At 43.5% G+C, this 18,844-nt stretch overlaps 6 protein-coding genes across 6 annotated transcripts; 3 read left to right on the top strand and 3 right to left on the bottom strand.

Moving 5' to 3' along the window:
- Positions 1-833: 833 nt before the first annotated feature.
- Positions 834-2,465, top strand: Bfra_001939 (putative carboxylesterase protein; the record flags this gene model as incomplete). The annotated part of the gene is made up of 1 exon (XM_037332364.1): positions 834-2,465. The coding sequence occupies one exon, from the start codon at positions 834-836 to the stop codon at positions 2,463-2,465; it is 1,632 nt and encodes a 543-aa protein (XP_037196518.1).
- Positions 2,466-3,573: 1,108 nt separating this feature from the next.
- Positions 3,574-5,509, bottom strand: Bfra_001938 (putative glucose-methanol-choline oxidoreductase protein; the record flags this gene model as incomplete). Its single annotated transcript, XM_037332363.1, is given in 7 exon segments — positions 3,574-3,703; positions 3,739-4,523; positions 4,582-4,653; positions 4,739-5,050; positions 5,093-5,188; positions 5,241-5,463; positions 5,478-5,509. 7 exon segments carry the CDS (start codon positions 5,507-5,509, stop codon positions 3,574-3,576), a joined length of 1,650 nt encoding a protein of 549 aa, XP_037196517.1.
- A 1,869-nt stretch (positions 5,510-7,378) lies between these two features.
- Bfra_001937 (putative domain containing protein) lies at positions 7,379-10,395 on the bottom strand (the record flags this gene model as incomplete). The annotated part of the gene is made up of 9 exons (XM_037332362.1): positions 7,379-7,639; positions 7,694-7,815; positions 7,935-8,059; positions 8,203-8,242; positions 8,427-8,496; positions 8,954-9,039; positions 9,093-10,190; positions 10,243-10,301; positions 10,356-10,395. 9 exons carry the CDS (start codon positions 10,393-10,395, stop codon positions 7,531-7,533), a joined length of 1,749 nt encoding a protein of 582 aa, XP_037196516.1. The 3' UTR covers positions 7,379-7,530.
- Positions 10,396-10,832: 437 nt separating this feature from the next.
- Positions 10,833-12,932, top strand: Bfra_001936 (putative glutamyl-trna synthetase protein; the record flags this gene model as incomplete). The annotated part of the gene is made up of 6 exons (XM_037332361.1): positions 10,833-11,114; positions 11,167-11,239; positions 11,292-11,329; positions 11,385-11,798; positions 11,849-12,103; positions 12,156-12,932. The coding sequence occupies 6 exons, from the start codon at positions 10,833-10,835 to the stop codon at positions 12,930-12,932; spliced, it is 1,839 nt and encodes a 612-aa protein (XP_037196515.1).
- Positions 12,933-13,221: 289 nt separating this feature from the next.
- Bfra_001935 (putative cop9 signalosome complex subunit 5 protein) lies at positions 13,222-14,404 on the bottom strand (the record flags this gene model as incomplete). Its single annotated transcript, XM_037332360.1, has 2 exons — positions 13,222-14,249; positions 14,380-14,404. 2 exons carry the CDS (start codon positions 14,402-14,404, stop codon positions 13,222-13,224), a joined length of 1,053 nt encoding a protein of 350 aa, XP_037196514.1.
- Positions 14,405-15,369: 965 nt separating this feature from the next.
- Bfra_001934 (putative microtubule associated protein) lies at positions 15,370-17,820 on the top strand (the record flags this gene model as incomplete). The annotated part of the gene is made up of 3 exons (XM_037332359.1): positions 15,370-15,480; positions 15,538-15,805; positions 15,860-17,820. The coding sequence occupies 3 exons, from the start codon at positions 15,370-15,372 to the stop codon at positions 17,818-17,820; spliced, it is 2,340 nt and encodes a 779-aa protein (XP_037196513.1).
- Between the last annotated feature and the right edge of the window lie 1,024 nt (positions 17,821-18,844).

The raw sequence follows: 18,844 nt of genomic DNA, 5'->3' as shown, positions 1-18,844 counted from the left end.
AAGCTCATTTAAACGGGAAAGACTAAGAGAGAAGAAGCCTCATACATGAGATTTTGATATAGTATCTTCGATTTGTTCAGACGCTTGACATGATGGAGAAGGGGGCTTAGAGAACACCGGTGTAATATAAAATATATAAAATATCAATTATGCGTTGGGGAGAAAATGTATTCTGATGGAAATAGAACAAATAGATCTAGCTAGTTCAAAAATAAGTACATAGTAAAGCCGGTACGGTACATGATGTTACATATTAATGACAGTGTATATTTGGTTCGGAAATCTTGTGCACAGACCATTCGGATGCAAACCTTTATTTACGGGATCCCTACTCGGACGTTTCGGTACTTATATAATATTCGTCATTATCCGCCCACCACTGCCCCGAAGAAATGCTCAATGTTTACGTGTTTTGCCCCGCAAAAAGAACAAACTCGGTCAGCGATTAAAGGAGAAATTTCTAGTCAGAACTGATTCTTCATGAAAAATGCGTTGCCGCGTAATCTTCGCGACGATGACGCTTTGTGGCTATGGAGGCTTGAGAAGAGACATGTCTTCAGGGTCCATCGTGAATTCCGAGTAACTAGGTAGGTAGATGAACATCCACAAACACGAATTCATATCCATACAGACATACATACACGCAAATACATATATAGATGTCTAAATATCTTCTGTATTTGACTTTCTTAACTCCATAAATCTCATTACATACTTTCCACTCTCTTTTTGAATAATTGGCCAACGTCACTCTCTTTTGACCTATTCCCATCTTCCCCAGGTGTTTTCCATCCATTCAACCCTTCCATACAGTCTCTAGTATCTTCCTCAGAATGGTTTACCTCTCTCTCCTCGCTGGTCTCGCAGCCAGTCGTCTCGTCTCCGGAGCCGCCATTCATAGCCACGCCAACCGCCAAGTAACCACCTCTTACGGTACACTCCAAGGTGGTGTTTCCGAACTCAACAGCAATGTCAATGTTTACAAGGGCATTCCATTCGCTACCCCTCCCACTGATGCCTTACGATGGACTGCGCCCACCTCGCCTGCTCCCTGGTCCGGCGTCCTGAACGCAACTACCTTCGGTGCCGACTGTCCCCAAGGTGCTAGCCAGGTTGGCATTTTTACTTCAGGTAATACAGCTATTTCGGAAGATTGTTTGTATCTGAATGTCTGGGCACCCGCCAATGCCACAGCGAAATCCAAGCTCCCGGTCTATGTGTGGATCTACGGAGGAAGATTTGAGCTTGGGTCTGGAAGTGTGCCAACTTATGATGGTACTCACCTTGCATCCAAGGATATTGTGGTTGTGACCTTGAACTACCGTATGGGACCATTTGGGTTCCTTGCTCACCCTGACCTGTCTACAGAGTCGGGCCATAACGCCTCTGGTAATTACGGTCTCTTAGATCAGATCCAAGCTTTAACATTCCTTCGTTCGGAAATCGCAGCTTTTGGTGGTGATCCAGATCACATGACTGTTGGTGGTCAATCTGCTGGATCTGCTAGTGCTTTGGACATGATGTACAGCCCATTGACTGAGGGAATGATCGTCGGATGTATCCCAGAAAGTGGTGCCCGAGGTGTTCATGACCCCGAGACATACACTCTGGCTACCAGTCACCGGGATAAGGACGCAGCAGAAGCAGCTGGTGTAGACTTCCTATCGACCTTAAACGTCACCACAATTGCTGAATTGCGCAACATCAGCATGGAAACTCTTCTGGAATACAACTTCAACTCCGATACCGTCCTCGTTGGCACCGCTTTCGAGAATGTGAGTGCTTTCATGGAGCCCCCTGCTTGGCGCCCTGTTATCGATGGTTATGTTCTTCCCCACAACTATGGACAATCATTATCCTTGAATGCTCACTCTGATATCCCTATCTTGACCGGAAACAACGCCGATGAGTCCGGCTCTAGCCCTTCGCCAGGCCTCACTTTAGACACCTTCACCACCCAGTACACCGAGATGTTCGGCAACCTTTCTACCCGCTTCTTCGACTTGTACCCCGCCTCCAACGACTCCAACGCTAACACTTTGAGCAACGAAATGTACCGCGATTTAAGTCGTACCTCAACTTGGGACTGGGCCACATCGTGGTATGCCGGCGGAGCTAAGAGCAACGTCTACGTTTACTATTTCACACATTCTCCACCTAACCAAACCGAGGGAGTCTATCACGGTGCTGAATTATGGTATGCTTTCGGCAACATCCCCACCTACTACAACCTCACCTGGACCGAACAAGATTACGCTCTCCAAGAACAAATGTCCGGATACTGGGCGAACTTCATCAAGACTGGCAATCCTAATGGAGGACGTCTCGCCAAATTCCCTGCTACCACTTCCGATGCGAAACAAGTCATGTGGTTGGGAGAAACCACTGGATCATCTTACCTCACTTCCAGCGATGACAAATTTAGTTTCATGCAAGACTTCTTTGCTCAACAAATCGAATTTTAAGCACTCGAAGACCTGGTCTGTGTTTTAGTGTCTTTCGCGTCAACCATTGCTCTTTCTCAAAACGCTAGATGAGTACTAGGGTACTGTACTATACCATGTATTCAAAAGTTTCTTTCTTCTGTATAAATGATTTTGTACGACCAATCTGTATTACGATACCTGATTCGGCTAAAGCCAAAAAAGTCTCATTTTGGGTTAGGATCTATAAACTTTTATTTGGATTTTTTATATTGTTTTCTCTTTGCTATTGAGAATAGTTTGATGTATACTATAGCAAATTTTGTTACTTAGAATGTAGAAAACCCCTTTTTTACGTATAATTTGAAGCTTTGTTACTGAACATTCTCTCCACGTGAATACCTATGTATTCCATTATCAAAATTCATCTGTTTCCTCAGAAAAGTATGTTCAAAAAACTGAATTGCCTGAGATCTGCAATCTTCAGTTACACTGACAATCGTTATATATGTCATATACTACATCCCGCATATCCTGCGCAGGGCGTTCGATAGTTTAGACTACGGTCTAATCAAAAACCAAAGGTTCTGGATAATTCAAAATGTTTGATACGTTGGAATAGTTTTGATCATCGAATTGATCCAAAACAATAACTTTGAAGGATTTTGATATCATTGAGGCTACTTGAAAGCTGGTGTAAATAACCGTAAGAATCTTGTACAGATCAACGAAGAAAATAACCGCGAAAAGCACCTTTGCTGAAACTCTTCTACATCATTTTCGGTAGAAGTTAGGCTTTCAAAAAGCCATCAGAGAGTTTCTGAAATAACACAAAAGATGCATTTGGAAGCACCACATTGAAGATCGCTTTGGCAGATCACATATTGACGTACAGGTCACAATAAGCACAATCAAAAATAGCAGGATTGCGGAAAAGCTCCCATGGAATACTAGTAATACTACCTAGTCTAGAAACCCGACATCTTCCGTTGAAGGAATTAAGAATAAACAGTTGTTTTTGATATACCACGCGTACGAAATTGAACTAGGGAGTCTAGAGGTGATAGACTGTTTGAATCTGGGAGGAAGCTCTGATAACGACAGAGACTGGCAAGAAAATCTCTTGAGATTCCCACCAAGCGAGATAACCTTAAAGATGCTCAGACCAGCTCGTGCCCTTGATTATGTCCGCAGCTCTTTCAGCAACAGCATAGACAACAGTTTGGGTATTACTTCTAGGTACAATGGGCATGATACTTGCATCTAATACACGTAAGTTGCTGGTGCCATACACGATAATTTTATCGTCAACTACCCCCCCCCCCCCCCTTTGTTCTCAGGCAGCATGGAACAGGTTCCAACAAGATGCCAATCTGACATGCCCGTTTTCTTGACGTATTTCTTAACTTCGTCCAAGTCGTTCGAGCGAGTGTATAGCTTGTTGCGTTTTGCGTTGGGCTTGAGCAATGAATAATGTGGTTCCGTTTTTGCAAGCTTGTCAACGAAACGAAGATGACGAGCCAGCACTTCAAGATCGAGGGGATTACTGAGATAATTGAAGTCTATTTCAGAAGCATCAACATGATTTACGGAAGAAATATGCACATATCCAATGCTGAGCGGATTCAATAGCAAAGCGCTTATCGTGACGAAATTCTCTGGCATATCAGCCACAATTAGCCCTTTTGGAAAATAAGCCCCCAAATTTCCTTGAGCAGCATACATGAATATTATGCCGTTGCCTTGCTCTGAGCCTCTGAGAAGGGAGCGGACGAATTTGTGGTGATGAAGATCACTCGCAGGTGATGGGTATGCTTTCAGCAAATTTTCTAGCTCGTCTCGATCCTCCTTGGTTTGGAAATCATCAACAGGTACGAATGAGGTAGACATGACAGCAGCACGACCGAATGGTCCAGACTGTGAGGTCATGTATTCAGTCATCGCTTTACTCAAAGCTTTTGGGGTTTCCTTGGGCAAGATATCAATAGTTCCAACCCCGTCATTGACTCCGAAGCTAATACCACTAATGATGTGATCCTTAAGGTTTTCTTTTATGTTGGGGTTTTCAATACAGCACAGGTATCCTATGCTTATGGAGAACTTCAAGAGATCCGATACCAGAAAGTTCCAAAATTTTAGGAGATTGGAGTGTACCAACCGCGAGGATGACCCCTTTGAAAGCTCTTAGAGTTTTAATAGTCTCCCTCATGAGAAAACTCAACCCTGATTGCTATCAATGGAAGTGATTCTTCTTCTAGAATGATTCTGGTAATGGTAGCTTAAGTAAGAACGACCAAATTGGTTCGGTGAATTACAGGCTCATAGTAAGCACGCGCTGTATAGCTTCGTTGTCCAGAATTTGGATCAACGGAAGCAGGATTTGAGTATGGTCCAAATGCAGTGCCGTCAGAAACATCACCACTAAAGCCATAGCCAAGGTTCTTGAAAGTTTCGTTCCATAATTTTGGAAACTCAAACTTAGGAGCGACTGGAAATGATGCTTGAATAGGACCAGAAGATGGTATGTTTGCAGAATGATTGTTCTGGAGTCCAAGACACTCCATAGCCTCCAATGGTGTGGTTAATGTGTGAAATTTGCGAAAGTATGGTGCCAAGATTTTCCAGTCCTAGCCAGGATTGCCCAAGGATGCCTATGCGTCTATACCCACCTGAGATGGTATCATAAAAACAGATGAATTGATTGCACTGAATCCGCCCAGCGTTTGTCCTTGGGAAATTCCCATAACCTTGCCATCCAGCGACTCCTAAAGCCACAATTCATCAAAACGGCATCTATTAGAATAGGAAACAACTCACCTGTGGTGTAGTTACAAAATTCCAATCTGCCTCTGTTCCAAAAAGTGCGGGCCAACCAGCAAGCATGTTACTTCTAGGATCTCCGAGGTAGTTTTTACCAGACTCAAGAACCAACACCTTTACAGTTGGATCCTCTGACAAACGGTTGGCAACAGCAAGTCCGGAGGTTCCACCTCTGATGATGATGAAAGTCAAAGGCGATTGCGTTTTCAGCCATGCCGAACTGTGAAAAACTACTTTTTTGAGAGGTCTGTGGAAGCGATGGACATTAGAAACAAGATTTGCAATAGTCTTGAAATAAGCGTGTTGAAGGCTTTTGTAAATGTGAATAAAAGAATAGTTCATCAAACGAGACCAGAAGAGTACCCTGGAAACTTGAACCACGCGTTTAGTGAATCGAGAGGGGTACAGTAAGTTAAGAGTGGTACAGCAAGGTTGAGCGGCCACAAATTATAGGTCGTTGAATTGTATATCAACTGCTGATAAGTGAGAACATGTGCGCAAACTATCAGCAGCTAACCTTCAATTGAAATCCAATACATGCAGGCGCAGTGATTTTTGTCCTTGGCTCAGCTTTGAAACCAACGAATGCATCCATCATATGAGATATCACGAATGGCCTTAACTAAAACTTTTGCGCAACGCTCACCAGATACAGGGGAAAACTCTCTAGTGCAAAAAACCCAACCGCGTTGGTCTAACAATGCACTTTCGACCTGATTCTAACCATGCAAATACTGCCTGATCGCATGTGAGGATTATTGTAAGTGCTTCTGACTGGCTTTGTGAAGTAATAGGAGTTTGGATTTTGCAAGACTATCTCGACGACTATCGATTGCCAAAGACATACTATCTTTAACGATTGTTAGATGTTAGAACAAGAGCATCTCAAAGTTTTTGGCGTAAAGCTTTACGGTATGGCCAAGATCGACATTTTAGAAGTGGATTTGACAAAGCAATACATCATCAACCTTATATCGGCTAAATGTCCCAAAGTTACTGAAAACGTGGACATCATGATTCATAGTGCTCGGAGGATAAATTTCAAGTCTGATGCTTTGTCCAGTCAACTCGTACTTGAGATTCGAGATCTGATTGGTTCCAGCATCATAAAGCGTCGTCCTTGACTAGTATTTCTCTCATCAATCGCTTCCTATCGGAATACTACAATAATGACTATTCGCCCAAGAAATATCTATGCCTGCATTGAGAACACTTGTTCTCTTTCGCAGAATGAAAAGTAGAAGCGGAATACAGCGGTGTAAGACAACAAGAACGATCCAGACGAGCAAAAGTGTAGCGCCATTGAGTCCATTGGGTCCATTTGAAAAGACTGAACACAACTTTTTTTGGGCGATAGTTTCGTAATTGGGGGCTAGTAAGTGAATTTGTATCTTAGCCTAGATACCTACTGACCCTGAGTTGTCGAAGCGATATGCAGGAGCCAAAAAGAAATCTACATTAAGAATCTTCAGTGGTGTTCATAAGTGGAAGTTTAAGTGAGATAAGGGTAAGAATATTAGGAAGGAGATGTGAAGAGTTGCTGGATGGTTGTCCTAACAAAGTAGCCATATAGTTCTGAATTTTTCAAAAAGCCCACTTGGCATAGAAGGAAGCCTCCGACATTTTCCCCAATTTAGTTGTATTCATGACTATCGTGATAGATCCAATGTCCTATTCGTTGTTGATGACAAATAATGGACAATTCACATGAAAAACAAATTATGAATGTGGAAGAATGGAAGATGTTGGAAGTAGAGGTACGAATTCACTGTGATTCATGCTTAGATTGGTATGCTTTTGGGAACATAATATGATGGCTGACTGGAAGTGAGAGAATGGCAGGGAGCACAACAGGGTATTCAGATTGGTTGGAGGTGTAGGGTTTTGAACGTGAAGGGAGAGGCCCCATCTGAATTCGTGTCTATAATGTTCCCAAAAGTGTTGTGAACTGGTTTGGCCCTAAAATTCCTTGAACAAGTCGGAGTGGCCACTCCCCAATGCAACTTTTGGTAAACAGACCGTCCGCAAACGCCATGAAAATCTTTTCCGAACCTTCACACATTCGTATTTTTGGAGAGCGAGATCGGAACATCGTGGAGATCATAGATAGCGTATAGGATATCCGATGGGAGAATAATCATCACATGTAGCGCTTCGTGTGATGGTCAGAGATTTGCTTAAGGATCTTCATTTATCAAAGAGCTTTTGCTATAATTCTGCAAAGCCCTTCGCTTGTGCTAACAAGCATTCCCATCCCAATGCAAAATGCCCAAACAAAACCATCCGCTTAAACCTCAGTAGTAACTCTGGCCTTGGCGTTGGTAACCTTAACACCAAGTGCCTTAGCGCGTGCAACAATCTCAACTCTCTTTCTCGATGAAACGGCGTGGGAGATCCTAATAGTTTGTTAGTGCTAGATTTGATTTCGTCCTGGAATCGTTTGAACCTACTCTGCGGCGAAGGTCTTGTTGTGCATAAGGAGAAGCTCGACGTCGGATGTGTTGTTGACGAGGAAAGCCTTGTGGCCGGATGGCATCATGTGGCGGGTCTTCTTGTTGGAACCGAAACCAATCTATATCCTCATCAGCCCTGCTCGATTGAAACCCTTGCTGTGCATTGAATGCTCTCGAATCCCAAGCCATATTGTTCGCGAGTATCATATCAACCACAGCCAATTTTAGTTCCACGTACCGATGGCATAACCATTTGTCCCTTGAAACGTCTTCGGACACGGTTATCAATACCCTTAGGCTTTCTCCAGCTTGCGTCGACACATTTGTAGGTATCGCTCTGATGTCTGTGGAAACGCTTGGTGCCTGTAACAAAATTGTCAATCAACCATTATTCGAAATCTTGTCCAATCCTTTTCATTCGCAAAACTCAGTGCCGGCCATAACTCTTCATCGATTCCAGGCTATGCAAGTCGAATGTCGAGGATCGATGAGGGAATTAAACGTACGCTTCTTGACGATAGGAACGTGCTTCTTAGCGGAAACCATCTAGAGAATCGTCAGCATAACGGATTTAAGGTAATTGCATCTCGCCAGGAGACATAGTAATAGCAATACACACCTTGTCGTCGGGTTGTCGATTGTTTGTCGTTGGTTGATACAATCTCCAGCGAAATCTTTTTTGGTAGTCTCATAGTTTAAAGCCCACAGAAACTTAAGCGAATCTTCTTACCTGAGGCAGCAAAGTGTTAGGGCTTCCATGATGATCACGTGTGAATGACAGCAATTTGCGCATAGAGCTCCTAACGATGTAAATTGCATTTAGTAATATAAGTGTGGTAGTTTATTGGGATGTTGTCATTCAAATTCTAGGTTATTCGGAATTTGACATCTATAAAAATGCAAGATGGAATACTCAATCACATCTAGATATCAACAATCCTGCATTACTTCGACAAATAACAGAATGGATGCATGCTACAAAATGGAAACAGATGGCATTTTTTCGAAGCAGTATACCATCTCGATTTTAGAGAATGCAATATTTAGGTAATAATGCGGAAATATGGCGCTTGATTATTGGGAATTCATTACAATGTCTGCTGGAACAAATCCCGGAACGCCATGCCTTCCACGACTTCTTCTATCGCAGTCCCGTTTACCGCTCTATATCCCATGTGATCCAACTCAGAATGTGCTACCAGTTGGTAACTCGAATCTCATGACGCGCATAATACTAGTCTATGTCCAAAGGTTTACTGGGTAGCACATTGAGCACCTCCTTCATCGTCTTCATCATCCTCCCACTCGCCACCAGCACGAGGGTCTCCAGAATTTGCACCGAACTAGTTTGCAAGTTAGCATGTAAAGCAAATGAGAGTTAATCAATGATACTTACATCTTCAATGTCGGCATCTGAATCGTATTCCACCTCATCAATCTCCTCAGTCGTGATTGGTGGCTCAGGTTTAGGCAAGACTGATTGCAGAGTGGAGAATGTAGCCGCATCTTCTGTCCAACCATTCTGAGGAAATTCGATTTTTACAATCAAGTACAAATCACCCTTGGAGTCGCTTCTCTTCAAAGGCATACCTTCGCCCTCTACCTTCAAGATTTGCCCGGGCTCCAATACCTTTCCTTGAGGATGGTTTATCGAGATACCACGTCCGTCTAGATGTCTCAAGACCACTCTTGAAAACCCTGTGAGAGCCTCAGCTAAAGTGATGTTAAGCTCCGCAGAAAGATCATCGCCAGCTCGCTGGAAGATTTCGTGATCTTCTTCATCAAGAATGAAGACGATGTCGCCGGGCGTTTGATCAGGTACCTGATCAGCCTCACCCTCCAAAACAATTCGCTCTCCGTCTCTAGCACCTCTGGGTATATATAATTCCAATGACTTTTGTTCCTTGGTGGTACGCTTTCCTTTGCACTTCTTACACTTGTCCTTCTCCCTATAGTTTGTACCAGCTCCCGAACAAGTGTCGCACGTAACTCTTTCTTGGGTAACAAGTCCTGGTCCAACGCTTCTAAGGCCAACGGTGACACCACTACCCTTACACCTGCCACAGGTTTCTGGCTTGGCTTTCTCCTTTCCTCCACTGCCTTTGCAATGGCTGCAAATTACGTTTTTCTTGCTCGTAAACTTCACTGTCTTTCCCTTGTACAGGTCCTCGAGGGTGATTTTGTATGGTTGCTCTTCGTCCGCTCCCCTTCGTGGTTTTCGTGGGCCTCCAGGTCCCCCAAATCCAGGCGGCATACCTCCCATTCCACCCATACCTCCACCGAACATTTGCGCCAAAATATCATCCAAATCAACCCCGCCTGCTCCCATACCAGGTCGACTTCCATCAAATGCAGCCATGCCGTGAACATCGTACATTTCCCTCTTCTCCTCATCAAAAAGAATTTCGTAGGCCTGGCTCACTGTCTTGAACTTCTCGTCTGCCTCCTCTCTTTGGTCCTCTGCTACCTTATCGGGATGGTGCTGTAGCGCTGCCTATAACAGTCAATGAGAAATCTCAATATATTTAGTGCGGGGTATGACATACTTTGTGGTATGCTTTCTTAATCTCAGACTTTGTAGCATCTTTGCTTATACCTAGGATGGCTGCGTTATGTGTATTAGTATGTTGTAGTCAATGGCTTCATTGAATCAACCCACCATAGAGATCCGTCTCATCTGATGCGCCGTTGGTGGCCATATTGAAATTTCTCAAGAATTGATGGCGGGGAACTTTGATTGTTCAGCGAATTATAGGATTTTGTAATTGCTGAAGTTGATATCTTTCTGTGCTTTTAAACAAACGAGCAAAAGAAAACACCTAAGTAGATACAAATGTTATGTGAAAAATGACAAATAAAATTTGTACGAAGAATGAAAATGAAAGTGGTAAGGCTGAAGAGATTATGATGAAGACGGCTTTTCTATTATTTTTATCTTAGCGCCTTTCTAACTGGAAGAAGCTCGAGCCACCGAGGCCTCGGCGCATGTGGCTGAGAGTTTGTGGCTGATGATGTTTTCCTGTCCTCCAATCAATTACAAAATCTTTTTGGTGCACCGTCAAATATTGAACTGAATTCTCCAAGATTTACTTTTTATTTGTAGGATCACTATTGTCACAGTGAAATAAATTTGGAGATGAGGTTTCTCTCTGTGCCAGTGACAAGAAACACTGCCCAGAGATTATGGAAGAACAATGTTTGTTCCATATGTAAGAGATATGCCTCCACCCAAACAAATCAGTATCCTCTGTCGGTAGCCTCGACCAAACTTCGTGCTGGCGGCCCTGTCAGAACTCGGTTTGCCCCATCCCCTACCGGGAATCTGCATTTGGGTTCTATGAGAACAGCACTCTTTAATTTTCTGCTCGCAAAGGCTACCGGTGGCCAATTCCTTTTACGGATTGAAGACACGGATACGGTAGGTCAATTATAGAAAGTCTTTGCCAATAGGATCACACTAAATTAAGAAGGATAGAACCGTCCCTGGAGCCGAAGAGCGCCTATACAGAGATCTAGAATGGGCTGGTATCCAATGGGATGAAGGTATCTTGGCTCGATATTGAATTCTTAGAGTGAGTTTACTAAGGATTTTCAGGGCCGAAAGTTGGTGGACCATTTGCCCCATACAGACAGGTACGTTGATACCTTCTCATTTTATGATATCAGAATGTAATACTGATATCAACAGTCAGAACGAAAAGCAATGTATTGGGAACATGCTCAAACACTGGTCGAGGCAGACTTAGGCTACAGATGTTTCTGCTCATCCAAAAGACTGCACGAACTACGGGTTTATCAGAGTAGCAAGGGCCTCCCACAGGCTTACGATGGAACTTGCAGGCACATTCCAAAGGATCAATCTGATGAGAAGGCATCGAGGGGAGAGTCTCACGTGATCAGAATGAAAGTTCCGGAACAATGGCCAGGCTTTCAGGATGAAATTTACGGCAAAATCAGACCAACGTTGGCTCGTAGTCCTCAATCGGAATTTAAGGAATTTCAGGATCCAATTATGGTAAAATCGGATGGATTTCCAACCTATCATTTGGCAAACGTTGTGGACGATCATTTCATGAAGATCACACATGTTGTTCGAGGATCGGTACGTAATTACCATTCTCGTGACGGATGCTGGCTAACCCTAGCTTCAAGGAATGGATCCCGTCAACCCATATGCATGTCGCTATGTATAAAGCGTTTGGGTGGGAGCCACCCACCTTTGCACATGTTGGCCTCCTTTTGAATAAAGAGCGAAAAAAGCTTAGCAAACGAGATGGTGCTATTGATATTAAAACCTATCGAGATGCGGGTTATTTTCCAGAAACTATAACTAACTTCGTCGCTCTTCTTGGATGGTCACACGATCGATCCTACGATGTGATGGGTATGCAAGAACTTATAGACAATGTATACATTTCTCCTTTCCAATACATAATGACAAGCGACTAATTCAATATAGGCAAGCATGAAATATACCAGAGGTGACTCTGTGGTAACATTTGAAAAGCTTAACTTCATACAAAGAAAACACGCCGCAAGATATAAGGAATTGCGACGATCAGATGAACCTATCCCGCCTTCTCAAGATCTCCTAGAACTGGCCGCAAAGCCAATCCTCGATCGTATGAAAACTCTTCCAGAATTTGAAGACCTGGTCTTCTACAACTGTGAGAACAACAATGCCTCAAAGGAGAGCTACATCCTCTCTATAATCAGCGCTGGAATCCAAAATTACACGCTCCCCGAAACCTTTTACTCCAATCATAAATACTTTTTCGCAGCCCCCACAACTCTCGATCTTGAATATAGAACCCCGCCCCACAAGCTCCACTCCGCTCCCGAGGGGGTAATTTACCCTGTCCCCTCCGACTTCACCAATTCCTTCGACGCTTTATCCTCCATCTCCCTTGAAGATTGGAACGCTGCTGAACTAAAAGGTTTTACAAACCTTGTCGTCGACCAAGGAGCCATGATGAGCACTGCTGAATTTACTGCTAGCGGAAAATCATACACCGAAGATGCACAAAAAGTTATCAAGAAGAGTTGGATGAAACTCGTGCATGCGTATCTTAGATGGGCAATTGCGGGAGGTCAGAGTGGACCGGATACGGCGGATATTATGGCGATCTTGGGGAGGGAGGAGTCCCTTAAACGGTTGGGGGTTGCAAAGAAGATTATGGAGGATCGTCTGAAGACACTTGAGAAAGCCGAAAGGGACTCCGTTGTGGAAAATTAAAATGGTAGGTTGCTACATGGACAGTATATCAAGGACCTCAGTTGTTTGGTTGAAAGTATAAACATATTGAGGACGACTAGTCACGAGTGTTGTGGCAAAAATTCAAATAGAATTTGTCGTGGGAAATTTAGAATAGATCATATTGATGCCGTGTATCATAACTTCATTTCTCCCCACTCTAAACTACTGTGGCCAGTGTAGATTTTAGACCTTAGAACGCCATCGTAAACCCATGCGCCAAAGCAATGCTCACAAGAGCTTACCAATTATCATGTGTTTTCTTGACCCGTTATTCCGCTGCTGGAACAGCTGGAACAATTGGTGCTGCAGGATCAGCTGCAGTCTTTGGCGCCGCGCCTAACCCGTTAAACAGCTGCGCTTTGACCTCACCAGCCTTCAGCCCTGTCATCTCCTCCCCAGCAATTTTGCTACTATCTTTAACAACCTTCACCAATTGTTGATCCATTCCCTTACTTAGCGATGATCCGGCAGTTGTTCTTCCATTGCGACTGATACCGGAACTAGCTTGTCGGATCTTGGAGCTCAAATCAAGCATCTGCTTGCTGCTGTATTCGCGATTGGTGAATAAAGGACTTTGGCTCAATGTTTGAACCCAATATTTGTTCCACAATAATTCCAAAAGATGTGAATCTAATGAACTTTTGAAATGTGAAACTTCTAAAGAGTAATATCTGCTGCTATGCGCACCAAAATCCTCAATCTTCGCGAGGGGGATGGTTTGATATCCATCACCGGATCCTGCATCCGTAGGCTTGTAGTTGTCGGGATATGTTCTGAAAGCACCAATTTCGACTTTTCCAGCAGAGATGGTGCGATCAGGATCGATAACCACAGCCAGGAAAGGGTCTGAAAACATTTGTTGCGTGGCTTGTGTTCCAACATCGATACCACTCAACCAACATCCATAGCCTGGATGACTGTGATACCATCCCACCGCATTCTCTAATTTGCCCTGATCTCTACAGTGTTGTAAATACTCGACCATATATTCGTTTGCTTCGTCCTGGGCATTGACTCGAGTCTCTGTTCCCTCGACGGGTAAACGGAATGCATCTGTAACAATGATAGTATCGCCTGCGATTTTTCCTTGCATCAAACCCATGACTTCGATAGAACCACCTGACCGAGCATGCATAACCATTTTTAAGAGGGCAACAGCGGAGATCCGGACGTTTTTGAAGTGGTGAGGATCGGTTTTCCAGGGCTTGGCATTTTGAATGGCCTTTTGTTCTTCGGGATCGTAGGCGTAGAGGGCGTCGCGGTTGGGATCCACGAGTTGGACATTGTTGTCAAGCTCTATAATTGATAAGGTGAGTTTCAGGAATTAGGTAGCGTGATAGGTGCATGGTGGGGGAGGAGGGGGCAGGTGCAGTGGCAATGGCAATGGCATAGATGAAGAGAGCTTCAAGGCTAGAAATTTACTTACCCCAGGTCTTGAAAGCAGTATCCATGGTTGATGGATAAGTTTCAGTTGGAAGTATTCGGTCCTTCGTCGAAGTTGTGTATGATGACTGGGAAGGCTTAAGGGTAGCCGTGTGACGCCGTTTCAAGTGATCTATTGTCCCGATGATGTAGGGTGGTGGTTGGAGAGCTTTGATTATTTAAGGAATGTTAACTTTATTTCCTAATGTATTGCAGCCTTGTGAGCTTTGCTCGGTGCTCAGATGGCGTATTCGAGGTATCTGCCCTACCTACTATGGTAAGCTTGATCTCTTTTCTTGGTTGAACCATAATCGTACACGGCCTCTAAAAAGGCGGGGGGTCTTTTTTTAGCCATCTACGCTAAGGAATAAATCCTTGCTTATCTAATTATATTTGATAATTTCTGTATTCCAACCAATTATATACCGCATTTGCCAATTTAATGTTTATTTCGATGAAACTATCCCTCTAGCAACAATTCTCCAGCCTCAATTTTACTAAGCGTAAATACAAACTTCCCGGTTCTACCAAACTATTTCCATTTCTTCCATGCGAATCATTTCTCGATCTTCCAGACCAACGAACCACTCAACTTTTATACAAAGCACAACTAGGTACACATAAGAAGTGTACACCCACAAGAAAACTTTTAACCTGGTAATGAGAATTGAGAAGGATAATTCCTCAAGACTTGGTTGGTTTCGTGGTCGCAACAAGAATACCGGTAGAAAGAGGGATCATCATATTGAGGAGCTGAGCATTGTTCAATTGTTTCCAAATTCGAATTCTCCACTCTCAATACAGTTCCTCCCTCCCTCTCCACTTCTACGAGACAGGAATTCTCTCCACGGTCCACAACCCACAATCATCCATTTTACCTCATAATTGAACTTCTCCTTTCTTCAATCAGGGGCTTCCAGCCATCTCTTTTTATTGAAGCTGCTTCCCCCGCCGAAGTAAGGTGCCTTCGCATAGGAGTGGCTTGTATTACAAAATGGATACTAGCTACTTATCGTCGCAGGTCTCGACGATCATAGATCAGCTTCATGGCTTGTTCGATGAAATTGGTGTTCCGTCGCGGGAACGAGAGACTCGAGAATCAGAGGTATGTAGTGTTTACTTGGCTTGGAAAGAAGAAAGTAGTGAAACCTAACATTTTTAGTTATTCGCTGCCCTCTCCGAGACCTTACACAACCAAGTACGATTGGTCGCGGACGAGAAAAATGATTTGACGGAAGAAGCTCGCCGTATTATTACAACAATTAAGCAGATGGAAGCTTCCCTCGATGATGATAAAGATCACCATGAATATGAACCTGAAGACGAGGATCTCCAAATTACTTATCCCTTGTTGCAATGTCTACAAGAATTAAAAGAAAAACATCTTCATATATCAAAGATACATAGAGAGAGATTTGAACAAGTCAAGAGTAAGTTTTAAGTTTTCCTTCAATTTGACACTAGGCTATACTGACACATCGTAGAACTTGTTCAAGCTCTTGAGTCATACTCATCCCATTTAGAGCCATCTTTCATTAAAATCGAACTCCCACCCACATCTTTGAACGCGAGTATTCCTCCCACATTCGACCTTTCAAACAACTATGTTAGCGATCTCGACGATGAATTCACCCGCGTTTACGAAGAGTATACCCGCCGTGTCGCACTAGTAAAGGCTACTGCGGAAAATATTATTCAACTATGGGCTGAACTTGGCACGCCACAGGCTCAAACCGACAGCGCAATTGTTAAATACTATCGCGATGCGCCAGAGCAACTTGGTTTACACGAAGATGATATCTCCAGATTGCGCATGAAGCAAAGCAAATTGGTAGATGAGAAGAAGAGTCGAGAGAAGCGCTTGAGAGATCTACGTACTACAGTCGAGGCTTTGTGGGCAAAGCTGGGCATCGACGAGTTTGAACAGAAACGATTTTTGAACGGCAACCGAGGATTTGGCCTACGACAGATCAACGAATTCGAAGATGAATTATCAAGATTGAATGAGCTCAAGAGACAGAATCTACATCTATTTGTTGAGGATGCCCGATACAAATTACAAGAGCTGTGGGATGGTCTGTTCTTTTCTGAGGAAGAGATGCTCGAGTTCACTCCCGCATTCTCAGATGTCTACAGTGACGCTCTTTTGGAAGCTCACGAACAGGAAATCGGCCGTCTTGAGGTCCTTAAAGAACAACGCGCACCCACTTTAGCTCTCATCGAGGAACATCGATCACTTGTCAAAGACAGAGATGATCTTCAAGCATCATCACAAGATGCAAGTCGTTTGATGATGCGTGGCCAAAAGGGCGAAAAGCGTGATCCAACACGTTTGTTGCGTGAGGAAAAGATGAGGAAGAGAATCGCTAAAGACTTACCAAAGATTGCAGCAAAACTGAGAAGTGTTCTAGAGGAGTGGGAGGAAGAATATGGTCGTCCATTTATGGTACACGGTGAACGATACCTTGACGAATTGGAAGCTTCTGAAGCCAAATCTGCTCCAGGACCACGTTCAAAAACACCGGCAGGACCACCTCCAAGTACCATGAAGCCCCCTCCAAAAACTGTTGTCAAGGCTGGAACATTGGGTCGCTCTAACAGCGCACCAAGACCTGCTCCACCAAATAGATCTGGTGCCAAAACACCCACCGCAGGAGGGACAATCAGGAGACATCAATCTTCCGCTTCAGTATCCGCAGCGAGTGGTATAAAATCACCTTCTAGGCTCCCAAATCGTATACCTTTGTCAAGTCTTAAGCTTCCCAACTCTCCAGAACGCGATCGACGAACTGGATCTATGCGTCCCGAATCAAGACAAGCGACTAGCACTATCCGGGGCAAGATGGGTCCACCACCATCAAGAGCTCCACCCCCAAAGATGCGTGAGCTATTTGAACCACCACCTTCGGCTCCTCCAACTCAAACATACTATCATCGCGATGAGAGCTTTAATTCTTCAACTGGTAGTGTCCGACCAGTCTCTCCCGATGATGTTTTCGAAGCACCACCACCAAAGGCTAAGGAAAGACCTCAGTCGTATCAGGACTTGAGAGCATCAATGCGATCAAATTTCGGCCAATCATTAACTTATGGATCTGCGCCACCTGCTAGCAGTCGTCAACTTTCTACTACATCTAGCTCCGCAAACACTGGCTCTGGCTCTGAGAACTGGGAAACTTATGGAGATGTATCTGAGACTGAGCCAGAAGAAGACTCAAATGAGGATTATTTCGCGAAACTTCGAGCTGCTAGAGCAAATCGATACACTCCGGATGATGAAGCTCCTCCATTCCGTGGTAGTGCTACTATAAATAGTAGTATGATGAAGAAAAAGGGTTATCCACTTTACAAAGGACCTGCTGGGCAAGTTCTTAGTAATGATCGATTGTGCACACGAATTGTTTCTGGAAGTGAAGCTAACTGGACTGATGAAGATGCTTTTTAAGCGGACAATGTGTTAAGCATAAAAGGCGGTTGGCGTTCGTGGGTTTCTTCAATTGAACTATAAGTCCTTACTTTCTTGTCGTTAACGGTTTCAATTGGCCTAGACAGATTTCATTTCTTGTACTTTTTCTTCTTTCAAGCAAGCATAGGATATTTTTCTGGTACGACTGTCATGCTTCGTGTATGATTGGAACGGCCTATTTTTTCTCTTCTACTGATTTTGTCTTTCAAACATACCATCTTGTACTTTCTTTGCAGCAAAATTCCCTTTTTGTAATAGGTCTGGGAGGGGATATGTAGGAGTAAAAGGGAGGGATGGACAAGTGAGAGATGGGTGGAATGGCCTTGGCTTGGATGGATGGGTGGGACTGGGGGATGCAACAGGCGTTTTTCTATGATTCACACATGTTCTATGAGATAAGTGGATGTGGATAGCGAGGTCTTGTCATGTAGCTAAATATCAAATATGAAACGAGATATCACATGAACGCTTTCGTTTGGAGATGGTTTTAGTGTGAATGCGAATGTGAAATGTTCGAGGTTCCGTTTCCCTCCATGCTAATGGAACTTTTGCTTTTCGATACCTATATGAATGTCTCGCGTATCAGTAACATGTATTTGTATGCACTATGTATATCTGTAAGATTATATCCATTTTGTACGTATAATATTCTCCTCGAGCTCTCTTCGCCACCCTCTTTCTGAAATAGTATATATGAGGTTAATTTTATATTCTCTTACTTATTTACTCAAGTAAATAAATAGATTGATAAGCAGGTAGGTAGTTAAGTATTCCAAGAAACTTCTCCTTAAAGAAGAGAGGAGAGAGATGTGGGTGTGACTTCTTTTGTTTTTTTTACTACCGCCCCTTCCCCTTTCTTTCTGCCTCTACATGTGATATGATATACAGTATCCTTTTTCTGATTCCGTCTTGTCTTGTACTCCTGAGTCCTGATGCCCCTTGCATATATGTGGTATATCTCAATTTTTATAATCGGTGTTAAATAATAGATGTTCAACATGCT

Source organism: Botrytis fragariae (genome assembly GCF_013461495.1).
Source record: "Botrytis fragariae strain BVB16 chromosome Unknown tig00000006, whole genome shotgun sequence".
NCBI lineage: Eukaryota > Fungi > Ascomycota > Leotiomycetes > Helotiales > Sclerotiniaceae > Botrytis > Botrytis fragariae.
Note: the sequence above shows the minus strand (reverse complement) of the source record. Positions and strands in the feature narration are given on the sequence as shown.